The sequence below is a fragment of the Equus quagga genome, chromosome 4, assembly GCF_021613505.1.
Source record: "Equus quagga isolate Etosha38 chromosome 4, UCLA_HA_Equagga_1.0, whole genome shotgun sequence".
Lineage (NCBI taxonomy): Eukaryota > Metazoa > Chordata > Mammalia > Perissodactyla > Equidae > Equus > Equus quagga.
Window position 1 is genome coordinate 123,990,866 of NC_060270.1, and position 20,486 is coordinate 124,011,351.

The 20,486-nt window shown below is 36.9% G+C and overlaps 1 protein-coding gene across 1 annotated transcript in view; it reads left to right on the forward strand.

Moving 5' to 3' along the window:
- FAM171B (family with sequence similarity 171 member B) overlaps nt 1-18,264 on the forward strand; it is a 63,538-nt gene extending 45,274 nt beyond the window's left edge. Inside the window, exons 4-8 of the mRNA XM_046659791.1 lie at nt 3,145-3,303; nt 6,803-6,973; nt 8,660-8,776; nt 13,310-13,433; nt 13,685-18,264. Of these exons, the coding sequence (XP_046515747.1) occupies nt 3,145-3,303; nt 6,803-6,973; nt 8,660-8,776; nt 13,310-13,433; nt 13,685-15,029 (1,916 nt within the window). The 3' untranslated portion in view covers nt 15,030-18,264. The remainder of the gene's footprint in view (nt 1-3,144; nt 3,304-6,802; nt 6,974-8,659; nt 8,777-13,309; nt 13,434-13,684) is intronic.
- The last annotated feature ends 2,222 nt before the right edge of the window (nt 18,265-20,486 follow it).

The window sequence follows — 20,486 nt, forward strand, 5'->3', positions numbered from 1 at the left end:
ACTCAGCAGGCTTGAATTCCCCAAGTTGCATATCCCAAAGGAAAGACTATAAGAAGGCTTGTTTTGGGTCTGAATCAAGCTGTGACCTTCAGTTCAACGTTACCAACCATGGAGATTATAGTTTCATCCCTGACTCACCTCCCACCTCCCTTAACTAGTCCTCAGGGGAAACCCCAGCATTTTTTGACTCTTATGCATATTATGTAAAACCTCTATGAATGACGGCAATTTGTTTCTTTTCTATTGGGGAGTTAATGTTTAGGACTAAAACATAGTAGGAATGGCTGGTGAAGGCAAAAAATCCTCACGTAGAGTCCAATAAGAGAGTCATGGTAAAAAGAATTGTTGGTGAAAGTTCTCTTCATTTTCAGAAGCTATCTTATTTATTCCTAAAGTATTAGAAAAGAAAATCTACTACTATTATTTGGGAAAAAAAAATAAACTAGGGCTTGATTAATCTTGGAGTAGTTTACTGAGCGAGGCAGTAGGATTTCTTACTCTTGAAATGCCAAGGCTTTTGTAGAGTTTTAAGCCATTGAGTTTGCCGGCGCATGGCAGAGTGTGGGTGGATGTGGAGCTGTGTGTAGGATAAAAGGTAAATAGGAACTGTTTACTGCAGAGAGGCTACGTTTTGTGCTACTGGGCCCTTAGTGAAATCAGGTTCTCCTCTTCAGTGCTTTGTTTTATTTGTTTTGGTTTTGACACATTCCTACTCCTTACTAGCCTCTTAAAATCCCATTACAAATTGTGATTTCTGCTCGAATACATGAAATGGATCCGTGTGAGCGTGTCCGCATGCCACTCCTTTGCCACTATACCAAGCAATGGTGAGCGTTCATTCATTTGGATCGTACTGGATGTGCTCTGGCACGTCTCCATGAGAACACTGTGCACCCTCTTGACTTCTCAGATCTCTTCCTTTTACGGCCTCATTTGCCTAAGAGTTGACCCATTGGGAATCCTAAGCAGGAAAGGATGGATGCTTCTGAAGATGTTAAATCTTTCCTTAGAAAATACACATCCTCACTTCTCAACTTCCCTAAAACTACCCTCTAAGATAGTTCCTCCAAGATTTGATGAGGAAGATGTTGAGGTTGTACAGTGAATATATGTTAGGTCTGTGTGTGAATATATTTGTAGTAAAAGCAGCAGGAGAAATTGGAAACTTCAGGATTGTGCAAAACCTTAGAGAAGCTCAGCCAGACATTTTCCGTAGTGTACATGTTCTCAGTTGTAAGAAATTTGGGTCTTCAGCATAATTAAGGCACATATGTTAAAAGAGTAAGTTGTAGATCATACTTGTAAGTGATCAGAAGGTATCAGATTGTATTCTCAAACAACGTAACCAAACAAGAATAGTGTATTATAAATGTGTTTTTATTTATCTCCCTTAACTGTTTATTTTAAAGGTATTATTTTTCTAGCTTCATATATAAAAAGTAAACTATACACTGATTTTGAGAATTATCTTACATTATTTTATTTATCATTTATTGTTATAACTCTTTAGAAACTGCTACTTTTTTTTTTTTTTTTTTTTTTTTTTTGCTGAGGAAAATTCGCCCTGAGCTAGCATCCGTTGCCAATCTTTGTCTTTTTGCCTGAGGAAGATTCTCCATGAGCTAACATCTGTGCCAGTCTTCCTCTATTATGTATGTGGGTCGCTGCCACAGCATGGCCATCGACGAGTGGTGTAGATCCTTGCCTGGGAACCAAACCTGGGCCACCAAAGTGCAGAGCACTGAAATTAACCAGTCAGCCATGGAGCAGGCCCCTGCTACTTCTTTTTTCATCCTAATAATTTTACTGATTGTTTCACTCTTTATCAGTGACTTTAAAGTCCAAAGCAAAAGGTGATGTTTCTGATAAGTGTTAGTTTTAATGAGTTAAGAGTTGACCTTTGAATTGTGAAATAAAATATATTGATTACAGAAATATCAATGTTGTCACCGAGTTCTCACTCCATAAATTATATTAGAGGATAGTCAATTCAAAGTTATTAACGTGAGAAATTTATAAATCGAGTGCCTGGTATTTGGAAGACTTTTAAATGCGTGTTTAGTTATCTGATAGAGAAGCCTACCCACTTAAATATATACCTGAATATCATCAAAGACATTTTCTGTTGCAAGTTACTAAACACCCAATCCTAAACTAGCTTAAGCCCAAAGGAGGCACTTATTTATTTATTGCTCAAATAATTGGTAAGTATAGGAGTAGTACCAGCTTCAGACATGGCTTGATCAGGACTTCACTCAAAATAATTGAGAACTAGTTTTTCTCTCTCTGTTTCTCAACTTTTCACTCTTTGAGTATTGTCTTAGTTTTCATATGAGCTTTCATTTTTAGTCACAAGATAGCTTTTTCAACTCCTGGACATATACCTGCTCATGTATAATCCAGTGGGGATGAAGCAAGTCTTTTCCCCTGGAAGTCCGAGCAAAATTCACACTGCATCTCATTAACTGTGGTTGTCACAGGGCCCATCATTGAACAATTACTGTGGCCAAGAAGCTAATAAGACGCTTTTGATTAGTCTCAGCCCATTCTGGCATGTGCCATTAACAGTACTCCTGTTATAGAAATGAAACCCCAAGTGAACCACACAGGCTAAAAATGGCAGTGTGTGGTTCTTGAAACTGAAACTCAAAAAAGGGTGAAGAGAGCTGGCCCAGTGGCATAGTGGTTAAGTTCGCACACTCCGCATTGGTGGCCCGGGGTTCACGGGTTGGGATGCCGGGTGTAGACCTACATACCACTCATCAAACTATTCTGTGATGGTGTCCCATGTACAAAGTAGAGGAAGATTGGCACAGGTGTTAGTTCAGGGCAAATCTTCCTCAAGCAAAACGAGGAAGATTGGCAACAGATGTTAGCTCAGGGCCAGTTTTCCTCACACATACACAAAAAAAGATGAAGAAATTCTGGGCAACAGGACGAAGCAGTCTCTGGGGTAGAGGTTCCTTGTGTGATCTAAAGAAAGGGAGATTTCTTATTTATTCTGTTCTGAATTGAAAAAATAATTATGAGATGTTAGTAATGTTTAGAAATAACTGCCTCCCTTAGAGTACAATGTCCTGACCAGTGATGCTGTGCTGAATATGCATGTTTAGTCTATTTGTTGATGGGGTTTCCTTTTTCCAGATGCCAAATCCCAACCAAGTGTTCAGTTTTCAAAAGCCTTAATTAAACTGCCTGACAGCCATCACATCAACAACGTTACAGGCTATCTTACAGTTCTACAGCAGTTTCTGAAGGTGGACAATTTTCTGTACACAACTGGAATTACTCTCAATAAATCAGGTATTCTCTAATTTTTACATAATATAATCATATTTATAAGAAACAATACATAAGTCTCTCAAATACTGTTTAAGTTATTTAGATATTTGATATTCATTTAAGCTTCAGAGGATACATGTCACTTTGGAAACATAAATCTAATTAGTAAAACGTTTATAGGCAATTCCCTTTTATCCAATGAAAGAAAGATATTACCAGAGTCTTTCACATTGATGAAAAATTTAATTTACAGGCTCTTTTTATCCAAAGGAGGTAAACAAGGTGTAGAAAACAGTAATGATTATTATAAAACTTTGCGAATTAAATACACTTAAAAATGGAAATTTGGTTGAAAGAAATTTACCCAAATCTTTTTATAATTTCACATATTCATTCTTATCAAATTGATCAGAAGTGTCAATAATTGTTAGATATGAAAACGTTTGTAGATTGGAGTAAGCAATTGGAAATGTTTCTTTTACTATTCTCTATGAGTAAAATTATAAATATTTTCCAGCTTCAACAGCACGACTATATTTTTATAAGGCTGTCATGACCCAAAAGTTAAGGGGATGATGGAATTTTATGTTTTATTTAAGAATTAACCTGTGAATAACCCCCCATGGAAACTGCGTGTTCTCTCTGGGTATCCACACTTGTTCCACCACTTGTAACATAACAAACCCCACTATTTTTAAAATCACCTCAGACAATCTGTGATTTTGATGGTTTCAGCTGTGTCGCAGTTTTGCTCCATTTTATTTGGAGAACAGCCAGAAATTAGAGTAGTAAGCATATAGGTGTTTTGGTTAGATAGGTATTTTTTTTATCACCTGCCGTGGCTGATGCTATGGGTACCGCAGCCAGATGACCCTCACTCTCCTGTTCCAAGCCTTTTTCCTACTGCACAGACCTGCGACTCTGCCTGAGGGCATTCCCTGGTTCGGGAGGCAGCCTCAGCCCTCATAAGGGGCAAGCTCTCAACCAATGGCAGAGAAGAGTACATAAAGGGTACCTATCTGTTCATTAACACATCCTGGGTAGGCTTCCTTCCTTCTTCTCTCTTACTCCTCCACCCCCTCCATGGTGGGTGCTTCCTCCCAAGTTATTTCAGGGTCTGCTTCTGGAAGAAGCCAGTGTAAGACACCTGTGAAAATTGTCCAGATGTAAGTTATAGGATGCTCAAAATAAAAAAACTGACAAGAATGGTACCAGTACAAACTATCACAAATGAAGCTCATGCTGCCCTGGAGGGGTTTTATGGACAAGACTCATTAGATTGAGTGGGAAGGGGTCATAATGTGCTCTGCCCTCCAACATTCCTCTACCACCTGCTTTTGTGATTATTCATTAAAAGTTTTAATTATCCTAGGAATGTTGCTAACATTTTCAAAGTTCTAGAGCAGTGCTGTCAAATGGGAATGTTCTTTGCTTTGTCCAATATGGTAGCCGCTAGCCACGTGTGGCTATCGAGCTCTTGAAATATGACTAGTGCACTGAGGAACTAACCTGCTACTTTCATTTAAATTGGCACATGCTGCAGGTGGCTACTGTGTTGGATTGCACAGTTTTAGAGTTCGATCAGTATTTTACTTCTCATTGTCTTTCAGTCTCTTTTTTCCTTGTTGAGTTGGCCTTATCCCAAATGGTGGGTGTCGATCTGATCAGTTTCAACTGCATTCATTATGTGAAGCCACTGACTGCGTACAACTGGGGGGTGGAGTTAAGAGCCGTCACTTCAGAAAGCCAGCTGGCTTTACCGAATAATTTGATATGAGATCATAATTATTTACAGATTATGTAATATTTTATTTGTGCTTATGTTGGATTGCTTACCAGTGCAACTAGTCCACAAAATAGGTATCACATGACTCTGCTTATCTTAGGATTAGTGTTTCAGAAAGTTTACAAGGGCTAATTCTCCTATATTTCACTGAAATTTTTCAGAAAGCCCATGGTTGCCCTGTCTGATGACTGAAGATGTGAACCAGATATAGTAGCAAGAATGAGAATGCCTTTCCATGGCCTCCAAGGCCCTATGCTATTCCCTCTCTCTCTGCCCTTCAGCCTTCTTTCTTTCTTACATCTGCCAAGATCACTTCTGATTTGGGGGCTTGACACTTGTTTCTTCTGCCTGAAAAGCTCTTCTCTGAGATCTTTTCATGGATGGCACCTTATCATTTGGCCACAGCTCATATGTCCCCTCCTCAAAGAGGCAGCCTTCCTGGCCACCCAATTAATTGCTTTTCATATTTTCTTCGAAGCATTGATAAGGTGTCTTATATCATACGCTTACATTCAAGTGGAGGATAAACGGACAACGAGTAAAGAAATGAAAAAGAGGATTTTTGATAGCAATGAGGATTGTGGAAAAAATCTTGCAGCGGTGTAGGAGATCACGTACTCACTGTGTCTTTGGAGCCAAGATGAGCGCGTGCTGCCATTGGGCTCTGTTGTACATATTTGTTGAATGAACGAAACTCCAGCTTCTAAGCCAAAGATCCAAAAGTTTAGCCACAAACAGCAAATAATGTATAAGTATACTTTAGTCAGCTCTTTCTAATGTGCCAGTAAATTACTTGGAAGATCTAAAATTATCAAATTATTTGTAGAAAATTTGTGTTACAATTTTAACATCATCTATAGCCATATTCATTGTAAATATTCTGGTGTATATTATAACTTTGGCATTACTAATATTTCAAAAACAAAACAAAAGCATTTTCTGCTTTTTTTCCCCTCAGTAATAGAAAAATATAAGAAGCTCCTGATGTTTGAGAAGGCGTACTATAAATTGTGTAATCAAATCTTTAAAACCTTAGGCAAAGCAATTCTTTTATTAATCTCCTTTCGCCTACTTTTCAAGCTTTGAAGTCTAATATTATAATATTAATATTTAGTCTGTTTATATTAATTCTTTCAATTATACTATTAATCAAATGTATATCAAGGCCTATTATTTTTATCAGCTAACAGTATTGCTGATTTTGTGTCATGTTTGTCAAAGCTGTTAATTAAAAATTGCATTTTGAATCAGAAGGTTTTTTACATGAGGTAGCCGTAAGGAGTCCAGCTGTGTTGGTTCTAGTACTTGAAACAGATGGTCTCGGGAGAAGAAGAGACCGCTGTTTTAGACCCGTAGCTGCATTGATGACCCGGTATGGTAGATGCTTTATTTGGGTATGATACTAGTGAGATGTGTTTTCGGTTGTTGGTTTTGTAGGTTTTTCAAAACATTGAATTAGATTCCAGTGACCTCACATCAGACGACGCTGAGAGCATTAGATCTCTAGGCTCATATTGACTTGTCAGTGTTACATAAGTATAGCCTATATTTATGATCTATTTTTAAATTATGTTTTAAAAGTCCTTAATGAAGATCTGCTATCTATATGATATTAAAATGGATAACCCGGGGTGAAAGAGAGGAACTAGATATTTTAGGCCCATATTAATGTGTTGTTAATATGTAACTACAACCTGTGTTTTACATATGATTTTAATAAACTGTCTTTTTTAGGTTTTGAAAGCATTGAATTGACTCCTCTTGCTGCAATATGTGTGAAAATATATTCAGGGGGAAAAGAATTAAAGGTGGATGGCTCTATTCAAGTTTCTCTGCCCCTTCTGCATACAAGTGATGTCAGTGCAGGGGATCACGTACCTGCCTGGACGTTTGATATGAACACAGGTATGTGAGCTATGTGAATATTTTGAATATTTTTCTTTTGAATATTTGAATGTCTTATCGTAGAAATATGTTTCTTTGTTATTTTTATTAAGAAAATGTTTCAGCTTTATTGAGGTATATTGACAAATAAAATTTCTATATTTTAATTTTTATATTAAAAATTAATATTAAATGCTAAATTTTAATATTCAAATTTAATTTGCCTTATTATCTAAAACATTAAAATATATATTTTATATTTGAACATTTTATCTTTAGTAGAGCATTAAATCAGTGATGTTGCAATTTTAAGGACTTTTGTCAACAACCAAAATTGGCCCCACTTCAATTAATATAATACAACTGTGGGGAAAATGGTGCCAATATATTACACTAAAAATAGCATTATTGGGGCCAGCCTGGTGGCGTAGTAGTTGGGTTCACATACTCTGCTTTGGTGGCCTGGGGTTTGCAGGTTCGAATCCTGGGTGTGGATCTACACATTTCTCATCAAGCCATGCTGTGGAGGCATCCCACATACAAAGTAGAGGAAGATTGGCACAGATGTTAGCTCAGGGCCAATCTTCTTCGCCAGAAAAAAAAAAAGGAAAGAAAAAAATAGCATTATTGGGGTTAGGCCCTTGGCATAGTGGTTAAGTCCGGTGTGCTTTGGCGGCCCAGGTTTGCATATTCGGATCCTGGGCACACGGACCTACACCATTCATCAAGCCTTGCTGTGGTGGTAACTCACATACAAAATAGAAGAATATTGGCACACGTGTTAGCTCAGGGCTAATCTTCCTCACCATACACACAAAAAGCATTATTGACTCACATTCCCATGCTTTTTTTTATATCCTCTAACATTTTGAGGAGAAATGAAATTTATTTTTTAAAGTATTTCTGCTCTTATGAGTTCTTTTTGTTTTGATAGGCAATAGAACTTATATCTAAAAGCTTGTTTAAAGCGCTTGAGAAATGTATGCTAATTTCATGAAAATAAATAACATTGTGTTATTAAGAAATAGAAAGAATGATTATTTTCCAAAAGAATCTTAGGTGCCAATTTTGTTCCCTGTTTTTAGTCTCCTAAATAGCAGCCAGAAGCACTTTCTCCTCCTCTGCTTCCCTTGATTTTGTTCTTGCGTTTCCATGTAAATAGGCTAGAAGTCTTTAAGTTACCAAAAAACAATAACAAAAACAAGGAGTGATGAGCCCACACCACATTTAGTTCCAAAAGCGCTATACCAACAGTACTAGAACAAAACAGTACTTAATTAAAAAGAAATAAGGCCACAAAATATATCCAGAAGTGTTTAATCAGAGTCCCAGAACAGATGACAACTACCTACCTACTGATAAATTTGGATTTCATTACTCACCTCCTCAAGACATATCTCAGTAAGAACAATTTAAATGTTATTTAGAGAGTCATGATTTCCCTAAATATACCTTTATCTTTATAATTATTTTATTTTCTTTAGTCAATAACAAATCATTCAAATTATTCTATTTTATGTATTATTATAATATGTACAATATTATTAAATAATGTATATATTATCCAATGATAATATATTGCCACAGTTTTCATAATCTTTGAAAAAGTCCTGCATAGTATTCTGTACAGGCTTTCAGCAAACTCCTCTCAGCAGTAAAGATTTAGACACTGACCGATGGGTATTTTTCACTTGCCTTCCTTTTTAGGTGCTTGGATAAATCACGGCCAGGGAATGGTCAAGGAATATAACAGTCATTTGGTTTGGACATATGACGCACCACATTTGGGCTACTGGATAGCAGCTCCACTTCCAGGAACTAGAGGTATTGTAAACATGAAACAAAGAAATTAAAAACAAAATCCAAATAGTCCTACTGGAGTTGATAGCAGCAGATCTCGATTTTATTCTAAGCTTTGCCATTACCTTCTATATGACACTGGAAGAAGCTTCTAGTCTCTTGATCTCACCTTCGTCTTTTCTTATACGCTTGAAAAAAATAAAGCTCCATGAACTCTAAGGTTCTTTATAACTCTAACGTCTGACGAGTCTGTGAAGTATGTTCAGTTCAAGTATTTTCTTTTCTTAGTTTACTTTTCATAAATAAATTCTACCCAGATCAGTTAGAGCTTTTGGTTGCAAACAACAGGAACAGATTTTTGGATAATTAAAAAAAAGTATTAGGATATAGAGAGTTCACAGGATCCCAGGGAAGGTGGAAGGAGCAAACTGTAAAAGGCAGGACTACCAGAGGCCCGGTTAGCAGCCCTGCTTGCCTGTCTTGGCAAGATTGCTGCTGCGTGGTGGCTGACTCCAGCCCTCTGTAGTCTTTTCCTCACACTGTTCCTGGTCATTCTAGGGATGAAGAATTTGGTTGGCCCAGACTTGGGTCATGGGCACACCCCTTGCTGGGGGTGGGGGTGGGGATGAGGAAGGGCTGTTGAATAATAGCATCCCCAGACTGTTTCCAAGATAAGACAACGATACCCCAAATGATTGTCCCGACATATGAACAGAAGGTGGACAAAAAGCAAGAGTTGTCCACCAGGAATGCTCTATTCACGTTCTAGGAGAAATGAGTATTTCGTTTTTCCTAGATTGAACATGGTATGAAATTAGCTATATAGTTTGCATCTGAGGAAATCCTACTTTCATCTTGACTTGTGTAAATCTCTCAAAATCTTCAAACATTGCATTTTTTATCCATTAAAGCTTCTTAAAAAAAGGAAAGTCTTCTAACCTGCTGTACTGTAGTCTGGTTGCACCCTGGGCCTGCTGCCACTTCTGGGCCTTTTGGGTGTTTGCTGGTATGGATTGAGCTGATTCTTGGCTGTCCCTGTTGCCAGCTTTGCTAAGTCAACTTTCCAGCCTTGAGCATCTTGTTGCTCTTGGCTCTTATCTCACTCTCTCTTAATCCTTGGGTTTGTGTATGTACAAAAAGAAAACAAAGCAAAACTTGCGGTGTCATTTTAGTGAAGTTTTGGGAGAGTGTGAAAGTTGAATGCATTTGTCATTCCTTCGTTTTTAATTCTATGTCAGAGGTAATTCTTTTGGTTTATCGAGTATCTTGGCTCCCAACTGAGAGACAGCTGCGACCTGGCACTTTCTGCCTGTCAGGCATAGTAGCAGCGCACACCCTGATCAAGGACGTGGATGACATTTTACATACATTTCTCTTCCATAGCATCCTATCAGGGCTGTCTATTAATAATTTGAAGGCTCTCCAGAGTTTCTGAGAAAGTTTATTTTAATAATTTGATTTATATTTTCATTTTACATTGACAGCCTTTGAATTTTGGACCATGCAAGGTAACAGACTTTTTTTCCTAAGGAAGCCAAAATTTAGTATTCCAAATAGAAGACATATGAGCCATTAACCATTGTGATCAAGAGGGAGGTTCTCCCTGTTTCTGTTTGAGCTTAGCGCTGATGAGATTATTTATTCAGAAAGCAGAGGGTGGTTACTTTTGCTCCTCATGATGCGAAATCTCATGCAGGTTTGCCAGCTGTCTGACCTTATCTCGTTCTAGATTTGCAACTGTAATGAAATATTGATTTAAAAAGAAGAACAGTTAATATTTAATTTAATACTTCAACTCAACTAAATCCAAGTTATTTCATTTCTAATAAAAATAACCTACAAAGCCCTTGAGTTTTATAGAGAAGTGTTCTTTCCATTAAAAACATACCTGAAACAACCAATTTATGTAAGATGACTCTGAATTATAAAAGCTGAGATAATTTTCTAAAATAGGTGGAAGTTTTGTTTTAGCCTATATGTTGGAAAGATTTTGTGTGAATCAGAGAACTTAGAAGTGTGGGATCCCATTTAGAATTAGATACCTTCTAGTTTGAATTGGATCCCTACTAGTGAGGCTTTTGAAAAATTCATTCTGAAAGCATATCACAAAGGGACACTATACTAGAAACATGGGTAGCTTGATTATAGCTCTTGCTTTGCCAATAACTAACTGGGTGAGCTTGGAATAGGTACTTCTCCATCTGAATATTAGTTTTCTTGTTTCTAAATTGCAGGAGTTGGATATGATGATCCTTAATGTCCATAAACATTTTAGGATGTGAGTGTTACTGTAAAGTCAAAATTGGTCCTATGATGGGCTAGTTAGTGTCTGGTGTTCTGGAACTACTTTAGATATAATTTTATTAATAATACACTAAATGTGTTTCTAAATAAATCTCAAATAGAATCCTAGAATTCCTTGAAAAAAATATTAAGTGCAAGAAATTAAAATCAAGTTGTTTTTCATAGATTGCTATAGGTAAGTGGCAGCTCAGTAGAGTTTAATTATCAAGTGCTTCTTAATATGTTTTTAAATATACATTTTCAAATATATTTGAATTAAAATATATTGTAACTTCCACCTTTCTGACCCCTTTTAGGCACGTACACAACCACAAATGCAGATGCATACTTTTTTGCTATAGTCATGCATATCAGCCTGATATTTCCAAAAGTGAGTCCCCTGGCATCCCGTGGAGTGAAAATTGTTAGCATTACTCTGTTGTGGAAACATATATTCATATATTCTTGGGAACAGAAGTTGAATTTCACCCGGTTATAATCAAACTTCACTCTGTCGCAGCTCTGGATCCTGAATAAGAATCTGCAGATAGAATTGTTACTCTTACTTCTTTTTTGTTTGAAGAAATTTCTTATCATGTGATGCTGTGTTAGGTTGCCTATTAGATATGATAACACTTTATTACTTGTTCCCATATAAGAAAGTGTGGCCGATGCTGGAGTGCCTGTTCTTCTGTAACCTTGAAGTTTCACTTAACAACAACGGTGTGGTATAGCTAACACTTATGGAGTGCTTGTCACGTGCTAAGCTCTGTTGGAAGTGTTTTATAAGTATTAACTCGCTTAATCCTGGTAACAACCCACATGGGTGAGCTATGACAGATATGGGCTGAGACAGAAAGAAACGCAACTTGCCCAAGACCCCATAGAAAGAAATGGTGAGGCCAGGATTCTGGTTCAGGCACTCTGGCTCCTAAGTCTGTATGCATAACACAAAACTTCTCTCCAAAACCTTTAATATTACTGTTATTATTACTTTTTATCAAATCAGTTGATGCAAAAGTTAAAGGATCTAAAGACCTTGTGATCCTCAGTCTTTTCCATTGTCCTTGCTGAGGTTGAAAGCCTCCTTCTGGACTTTCTCTACTGCTAGAGATTACCGGAAAACTGGTTGTCTCACCACTCTTTTATCATCCTGAGTACATATTAGAAGCTAGTTGATACTGATCAGTAGACTTGTTATATGCATTTTTGAACAAAATGAAGTCTTAGTGATGTTGAAACAGATTACCTCTAGATTACTTGCATTTATTTTCCTGCAGAATCTTAAAAGCCCACACTGATCTTCCCAGGGCCTTAGTCCGCTTTTACTGCGGTTAAGCTGATGACAACAGCATTGTGTATGTGTGCTCCTATAAAGGAGGACCTGGGAGCAACTGTGCCTCTGCTGGGCGTAACTTACTGGGATCATGGTGTCTTCTTATTCTGAAGCCCAGGCAGAAAGAGTCACAACTTTTAATCCTTCATGTCCCAGAATTATTGGATTCTCTCAGTCTTTTCATCCTTGCTTACTTTCGAAAATTCTTTTTTGAATTTGTCCTTATAATTTCTTTTTAAATTGAATACAAAACTGTCAACACTCACAACCAACATTCTATCTCAAAATTTCTCTGCACGAGGCTCAAATTAATTAGAAATATTTTCTCCAAGTTTATTCCACCAAATATTTTGCTACTACATAACTTGGGTCACCATTTTTACTGCCTCCTGAAACAATTTCCTCACTGCTCACTGCCTGGCCTGGAAACCAGTGTCATATATTTTAGGTTTTTGTTATGGTAGCATTTTAGCATCTAGGTACCAATGTCTGTCATAGTCAGCCATTGCTGCAGTAACAAACAAACCTGCTCTCTCAGTGGCTAACAATAGCAAACATCTCTTTGCTGCTTATATTTCGTGACTGTTGGGCTTGGCTTGGTTCAGTTCAACGTTTTTTTTTTTATCATTCCAGAACCTAGGCTGAAGGAGTATCAACCCTCTAGGAAATGCTGTTCACATATTAGAGGGCCTTAGCAAGACGGCAGGGCCGTATCATGCAACCTCATTGAAGGTGCTCACATTTCTTTGGGCAGAGCAAGTCAACTGATTAAACCCAAAGGGGAGGGAAGATATAACCTACCCACAGGGAAGCGTGTCATGGGAGGGAGCAAACAGAACAGGGTACACATATTTAATCTGCCTCATCCAGGATAGGACATAGTTGAAAATTTCATCTAAAATAATGTATTTTCTCTTGGTTTATATTGGGCCATTTAGGTTCAGGTATAAATGGAGATTCAAAGAACATAACTGCCTACCACACAGTGTTTCTCACAGCCATATTAGGAGGAACAATAGTCATTGTCATTGGATTTTTTGCTGTACTTCTTTGTTATTGCAGGTAAGAACAATATTACTCAATGTGTTTAAATACAGAAAACTCAAACCTATAGTATCATGTCAGTAGGTTCTATGTATTACAAAGTTTATCTGTAGACATCAATTGTATGATCTTTAAAATGTGTAGATTAAAAATGGATATCGTCTAACAATAGCATTGCATATATAATGTACATGTTGTGGGATGATTTTTTAAAACAAACCTTCTAGATCACAAGTTTTAAACATTTCTTGCCTTCTCTTCTACTCTAGGGATAAATGTGGTACTCCGCAGAAAAGAGAAAGAAATATCACTAAACTTGAGGTCCTCAAAAGAGACCAGACAACTTCAACAACACACATAAATCACATCAGTTCAGTCAAAGTTGCATTAAAAGCCGAGGACAAGTCACAGTTGTTCAATGCCAAAAACTCCTCATACAGCCCTCAGAAAAAGGAACCGTCCAAGGCAGAAGCAGAAGAAAGGGTTTCCATGGTAAAAACTCGGGACAATTTTAAAATCTACAATGAAGATGTTTCCTTTCTATCAGTCAATCAAAATAATTACTCAAGAAACCCACCACAGTCTTTGGAGCCCAATGTCGGGTCCAAACAACCTAAACATATTAACAACAATTTATCTTCATCTCTAGGTGACGCTCAAGAGGAAAAGAGGTATCTCACAGGTAATGAAGAGGTGTATGGGCGTTCCCACATTCCTGAACAACTTATGCATATCTACAGCCAGCCCATTGCCATTCTTCAAACGTCTGACCTTTTCTCCACCCCAGAGCAGTTGCATACTGCTAAGTCAGCTACTTTGCCAAGAAAAGGACAGTTAGTCTATGGCCAATTGATGGAACCAGTAAATAGAGAGAACTTTACACAGACATTGCCCAAAATGCCAATGCATTCTCATGCACAGCCTCCAGATGCCAGGGAAGAGAATATCCCCCTCGAAGGTCAACAGAGCTTACCATCCCAAACTTCAGATTGGAGCCGGTATTCGAACAGCTTACTGGAATCTGTCTCTGTTCCTGGAACACTAAACGAAGCTGTTGTGATGACTCCCTTTTCATCAGAGCTTCAAGGGATTTCAGAACAGACCCTCCTGGAGCTGTCCAAAGGAAAGCCCTCCCCACATCCCAGAGCCTGGTTTGTGTCTCTTGATGGAAAGCCAGTTGCACAAGTGAGGCATTCCTTTATAGACTTGAAAAAGGGCAAGAGAACCCAGAGCAATGACACGAGTCTGGACTCTGGGGTGGACATGAATGAGCATCACTCAAGTAGAAAACTTGAGAGGGAGAAAACTTTCATCAAAAGCATGCATCAGCCTAAGATCCTGTACTTAGAAGATTTAGACCTGAGCAGTAGTGAGAGTGGAACCACTGTCTGCTCCCCTGAGGACCCAGCTTTAAGGCACATCCTAGATGGAGGGAGCGGAGCTATCATGGAGCACCCTGGGGAAGAGTCTCCAGGAAGAAAAAGTACCGTTGAGGATTTTGAAGCCAATACATCCCCCACTAAAAAAAGGGGCAGACCACCACTAGCCAAAAGAGATAGCAAGACTAATATCTGGAAGAAGCGAGAGGAACGCCCACTGATTCCCATAAATTAACACCAAGGGTGGTTGTGTCTGCTGTCTCGTGCTGTTTATTCTTGCTTCTTGTTGTAAACTGCAGTGTGAACTGAAGAAGTTGAGACTGAGCAATCTCATGGTCCCTGGATGTGTCTCAAGCAGAGTAACTAGTAAAGTGTTAATTCAGTAATGAGAGAAGGATACCGAGCGATGCTTTTTCTGGCCTATTCGTTTATTTTTGGGTGATGAAGTATCCAAGAGTTAAAAATGTAAAATAGCTTCAAGATGTCGGTTCCCCGAAAATGTTGCTCACTCAGCCAATTTAGCCCTGACTCTCTTGAGAATAACAGCGAAATGTGTACTCCTAAAAGTTGCTTCCAAAAATCTTGCCTCTGCTTTGATGACTACCCCTGTGAAACATTTAGAAATGAAACTGTTCTTCAGGCATTATCTTCTTGTGAAATGTTACTGTTATGTTCTTTTTTGACTGTACTTGGAAATAACTTGATAAATGTTCTGGATTGATGTTATTGTAGAGTTTAAAGACCAAACATTTTCTTTTTGTAATCAACAGCATGTGTATTGTATCAACCCAAAAGGAAATCCCGTCCTCCTGGAAGACGGGCAAGAAGCAACTTGGTTGTTGGAGAGGAAAACACCAGCTCTTCGGTTGTTTTTGAATATAACTTCACAGAATAAATGATAAGGTGTTAGCTTGTTATTTATAAATCTGAGAAGTGAATGCTGTGATACTCAATATTTATTTTAAATCCCCCGCCAAAAGTGAAGTGAGCTTAGCTGTCAAGAAAAACTTTTTACTGATCTAGAAAAAAACCCATATTTTTAGTTTAAAACTCACTGATACATGTAGCTAAAATTGGTTTTAAGATATTTCTTCTATTCAAAAAAAAAAAAAACGAATTCAGTCACTTAAACACTATTAAACTTGATTTTTAAAAAGTCAGTGAATTAAAAGTTTCTTATGAACACCAAAAAATTAAGTATGTGGAGCTAAAGGTAATAAACATTTCAATTTTTTCTGAAATGTCAATGAGCAGAAAAAGAAATGCTATTTCCCTGAGACTTAAGCATACCTTCAGGATATGAGAGAGACATCCACATGTTTTTTGTCTGTTGATGTTCATAAAAGATGTCTGAGAAAAACAGTTTCAAGTTCATGGGAGGAGTAAAAGTTTCACTTATCACTTATAGCCTTTGCAACATTTTGCAACCTTTTTTTGTCCAGTTTTGGAAGTAACATATCCATATTCTTTTTATCATAGCAAAGAATTCAGTGTGAATACATTCAACAACTGTTTTTAATTATAAATGTCTTCAACTCTGAATTATCATTCATGTGTCCTAAAAATAAAGCTCTTTGTTAATTAAAATCAACTCATTCTATTTTTCTTAAAATTTCCATGAAGGCAAATGTCTGAAGCAGCTTCCCTTTTCCCTTGGGGAAACAAATGAAACTAAATTGCTTTATTTCTCATCCGTACTAATATGCATGGGAGCAGCATAGAGACCCAAGGCACACAAACAAGTTGAAAGAACCAAAATTAGCCACATTAGCTTTAGTCAAATTACAGATGGATAGACAATGAAATACAACAGCTTTTTTCCCAAGATAGTGACTTCAGCCAGTTTTTTCCTGTAGCCACTTCTGAAGCATCTGACTTGTCAGATTACACTCCTACCTGTCTGTATTAACCCAGAGAACGTAAAGAGCGAGGCAAAGCTTTGCTATATTTCACCCCAATCCGCGGAAGCGATCAATGTTTTGAGTAATACCTGGGTTTACTTTTGGGGGGCGGTAGTAGTAAGACCCCAAGGTAGAGGAGGCTTTTTCTTGGTCTGATATGGAAAGATGCATTCAAAGTGGCGTAAATGAAAATGACTTGGAAAAGCTTAAGGAGTTAGTGCTCTGCTGAAGTGCCTTTGATATAGACTTGCTTTATTAGAAGGATATGATGACATCTTTCTTAAATGTGCATTTTCTTTCTGTTAGCCAAATTCAACAGATGTGCGGTTTTTATTAATTAAAAAATATAGACCTAGTGTTTCACGTTGGAACAATGAATTTTGCATGCAAGTAACATTTCTCTCTTTCGTGTGTTTAATTCTTTCTTGAATCCAGTTTATATTGATATATTGTTCATGTTGGAATGAAGTTTGAAACTACATAGGAAAACGTTGCACTTCTTCAGTATTTTAAGTGTATATTTTTCCCACCTTTAAATAAAAATGTTTCATCTCTCAGCTTGGTAATGGAATACACATGTGGGTATAAGGATATACCATTCGAGTATGCCAGTTATCGTTCTTGTGTAAAGGAAATGAGAAGATGTATCCCCAAGGGCTTTTCTAGAAACACTGTTTTTGATTTCAGAATAGAACATTTTTTATACACTGCACATTCTGTTCTCAATTGGGAAGTATAGGCAATTTATCTTTTCTAATAATCAAAAATGTGTAACTTCTCATTCCTGAGTAGTTCGCAAATTTCCTGTTAAAACGCTGAAGCCATCTACTTTTTCTTAACCCAAGTGATAATAAACCTACAATATTCACAACTTTCTTAAATTTTTAAATTGAAAACTAAGACAGTTTTTTGCAAATGTAAACCTAGAGAATTTTGGTCACAAATTGTTAACATTTGTGGATCCTTTGTATATACTTTGGATATATCTTAAAAGCAAAATTATCCCTCAATTAACTGATGGATTCGTTTACTAAAGCACAGCTATATGTATTTTTGAATACATATTATGATCTTGAGACTTTATAAAATCCATTTTTATGACATTTATGCGGTTGTATAGGGATTATTCCCTTTTGTAATACACAGTTTACCACGGAGGTCACAAATCTTGAGGAATAGAAGCACTTCTTTGCTTCGGCAATCATTTTCAGATCACTTCTCTGTGTTTGAATCCTCTGGTATCAGTACATATTAGAGTTTTAGGGATCTGTGGGTTATAATGTCCCTCAAAACTTCCCAGAAAGGTGAAGCTCGAAGTTCCATATTCATTTCTAGGGAATGAGTTCGTCATTTCCGCATGGACTAGCATTGTGAGGAATTGGATCGTGTTAATTTCCATCTCAGACCTAGAGTTGACATTTTGCCCTCTTGTTTTCAAGTGTTTCTATCATTTGTATTCTTTCATCAGAGGAATCTCACATTTCAGTGTATTTATTGCCATTACTAATATATTTACTGCTGAAAACTGTAACAATCTGAAGATTTGTAAAATGTTAAACAGTTCATTAAAGCTAATAAAATCTAAAAATATATTTGATGCATTGTTTAATTTTGTGTAAACTACGAAACATTCTTCCCTAAGTTGTCATTTAATCTAATTTTCAATTATTATTACTTTTTTCCTTATTACATTCCCTATAGTAAAATAAATGTTATATATTTGAATACCTTTTATTTACATAATGAACTTGATTTCTCTTTGTATTTCATGTTCTCCAAAGTTCATATTTTTACTATTAAAGCTGAGTATAGACAAATTATTTTTCCATTTAATGAGAAGACTTAAGATAATCTAATAGAATGTAAAATAAGTTGTAATTCTAAAAATACCTAAGTGAGAAAAGAGTATAATATGCCCTCCTCCCTTAAAAGAAATGCCTAGACTTTAAACCTAGACTAAATAACACCAAGTCTGAGAAGCTATTTACACTTAGAGTGTCAGAGCTCCTTCGAGAGCCCTTCTGCTCAGATGACTGAATGATACTAAGTTCAGGCGGTTTGTATTTTGGACTTTAAAATATCATTTGCAGTCGTTATCCTGGCTGCTACGTTTTTAGACATTCTGTCTAACATACAAATTACTATAGTACTAGAAATACTTTTGGTCAATTCTAATGGGAATTGGGTTCTGAATCCATTCACAAATACACAGCGGAGATTATGACCCCCAACACTGGCACTGAGATAGACACTTCCGTTTGGATCCCTGTCAAGTGCAAGCCAGGCGGTGGCGCCTGTCTGGGCCTGGTCTCCCTCTAGGAGGGTCTGGAGTCATAACAGGAATGATGCAGCCCCTGGGAGGAGTCATGCAGGACCCAGACTCACATGGAACTGGTTGTAATAGAAAACAGATTTCAGAAATCACAATCAGAAACAGCTGCCAAGCAGATGACGTTCATGAGCCATCATCACAATGTCATCTCAGAAGGGAAATTAATATGGGAAGGCTGATATGTAAGAACTATAGGAAAGGTGGTTGGATTGAGTTAGGAGCTATTTTAACGAGTATATCATTCACCTACTGACTCACCTATCAGTACTTGATAATTGTCACAACTAATCAGGGACCCTTCCCTTGAACCACGTGCTGTTTGTGCAGTAGTAGGTAAACTGTACCCCAGGATTGCTTTATCTAGGCTTCATAAAGTCACCTTTTGGCCTTCTTTTTATGGGTAGATTTCTTTATCATGATATTCATTGAAACAGCTTAATGTAAGCTCTCTCTAAATCAATTGTGGGGTGAACTTCTTTTGAGAAATCTGCTCTATTGTCCTAGATTTGGATTTTACTCCATCAAAATAAATACTCTTTCCTTGACCTGTTTTCTGTCTTATCTTTTCCCTTTATTTTGACCCTCTGTTTATTTTGGGCCGTGGACTTCCATCCATTAAGTTTTTTTTTTTTTTTTTAATAAAAACATCTTCAGAATTTGACTAGAGAATTGTCTAGAAATAAATCACGATTTGTAATGTTAAATGCCAAAAAGTTAATAAACTCAATTACAAATGATGGAACAACATTTTCATTAAAAATATATGGCAAATTTCTTAGGGAAAAAAATTCATAACTTTTCTTTCCAAAATAGCTAAGCTTAAAGATCACATTTAAAAATTACCTGTAGTGTTTGTTGAAACATTGCCTTAACACTTTACTCCACTTTGTAGCTATAGTAAAGGAATATTTTCCTATTTCTGTTGGGAAAATTCAATGTTGAGAAATATATGGTGGGTTTTTTTCTTCCTTTGGTTACCAAACCTTTCCTGGTTAAACCCTATGTTTCCTGGTTTTCACACCTTATACTTGCTGTGGTTGTAAATAATACTCTACACTCCTGTAGGGATTGCCCGATTTCTCACATGATTTAATCCTTTTTTTTCCTTCTGTTCTTCAGGTTACCAGAAGTTTCATAATTCATATGTTGACTGGTTGTAATCCCTGGAGACCTTATTAAAACAAGGTCTACTAGCTGCAGACAGTCTGATTCAAAACAAATCAGATAATTGCATTCCCAGGAGTCTGGCCTTATTATACTTGGACAGCTTAGTTACAAACCTTTCCTAAAGACTACATTGAAAAGCATAATTGTGGTTAATATGCAATGTGGAGGAAATATCTCAAAATAATTTTTATTTTATATATTCCCATACTTCAGAAAATATATTTTTTTGTTTTACTAGAAAGTACTTTTTAGAATTTATTCAGGTTAAATTTTTCTCTAATATCTAGCATTC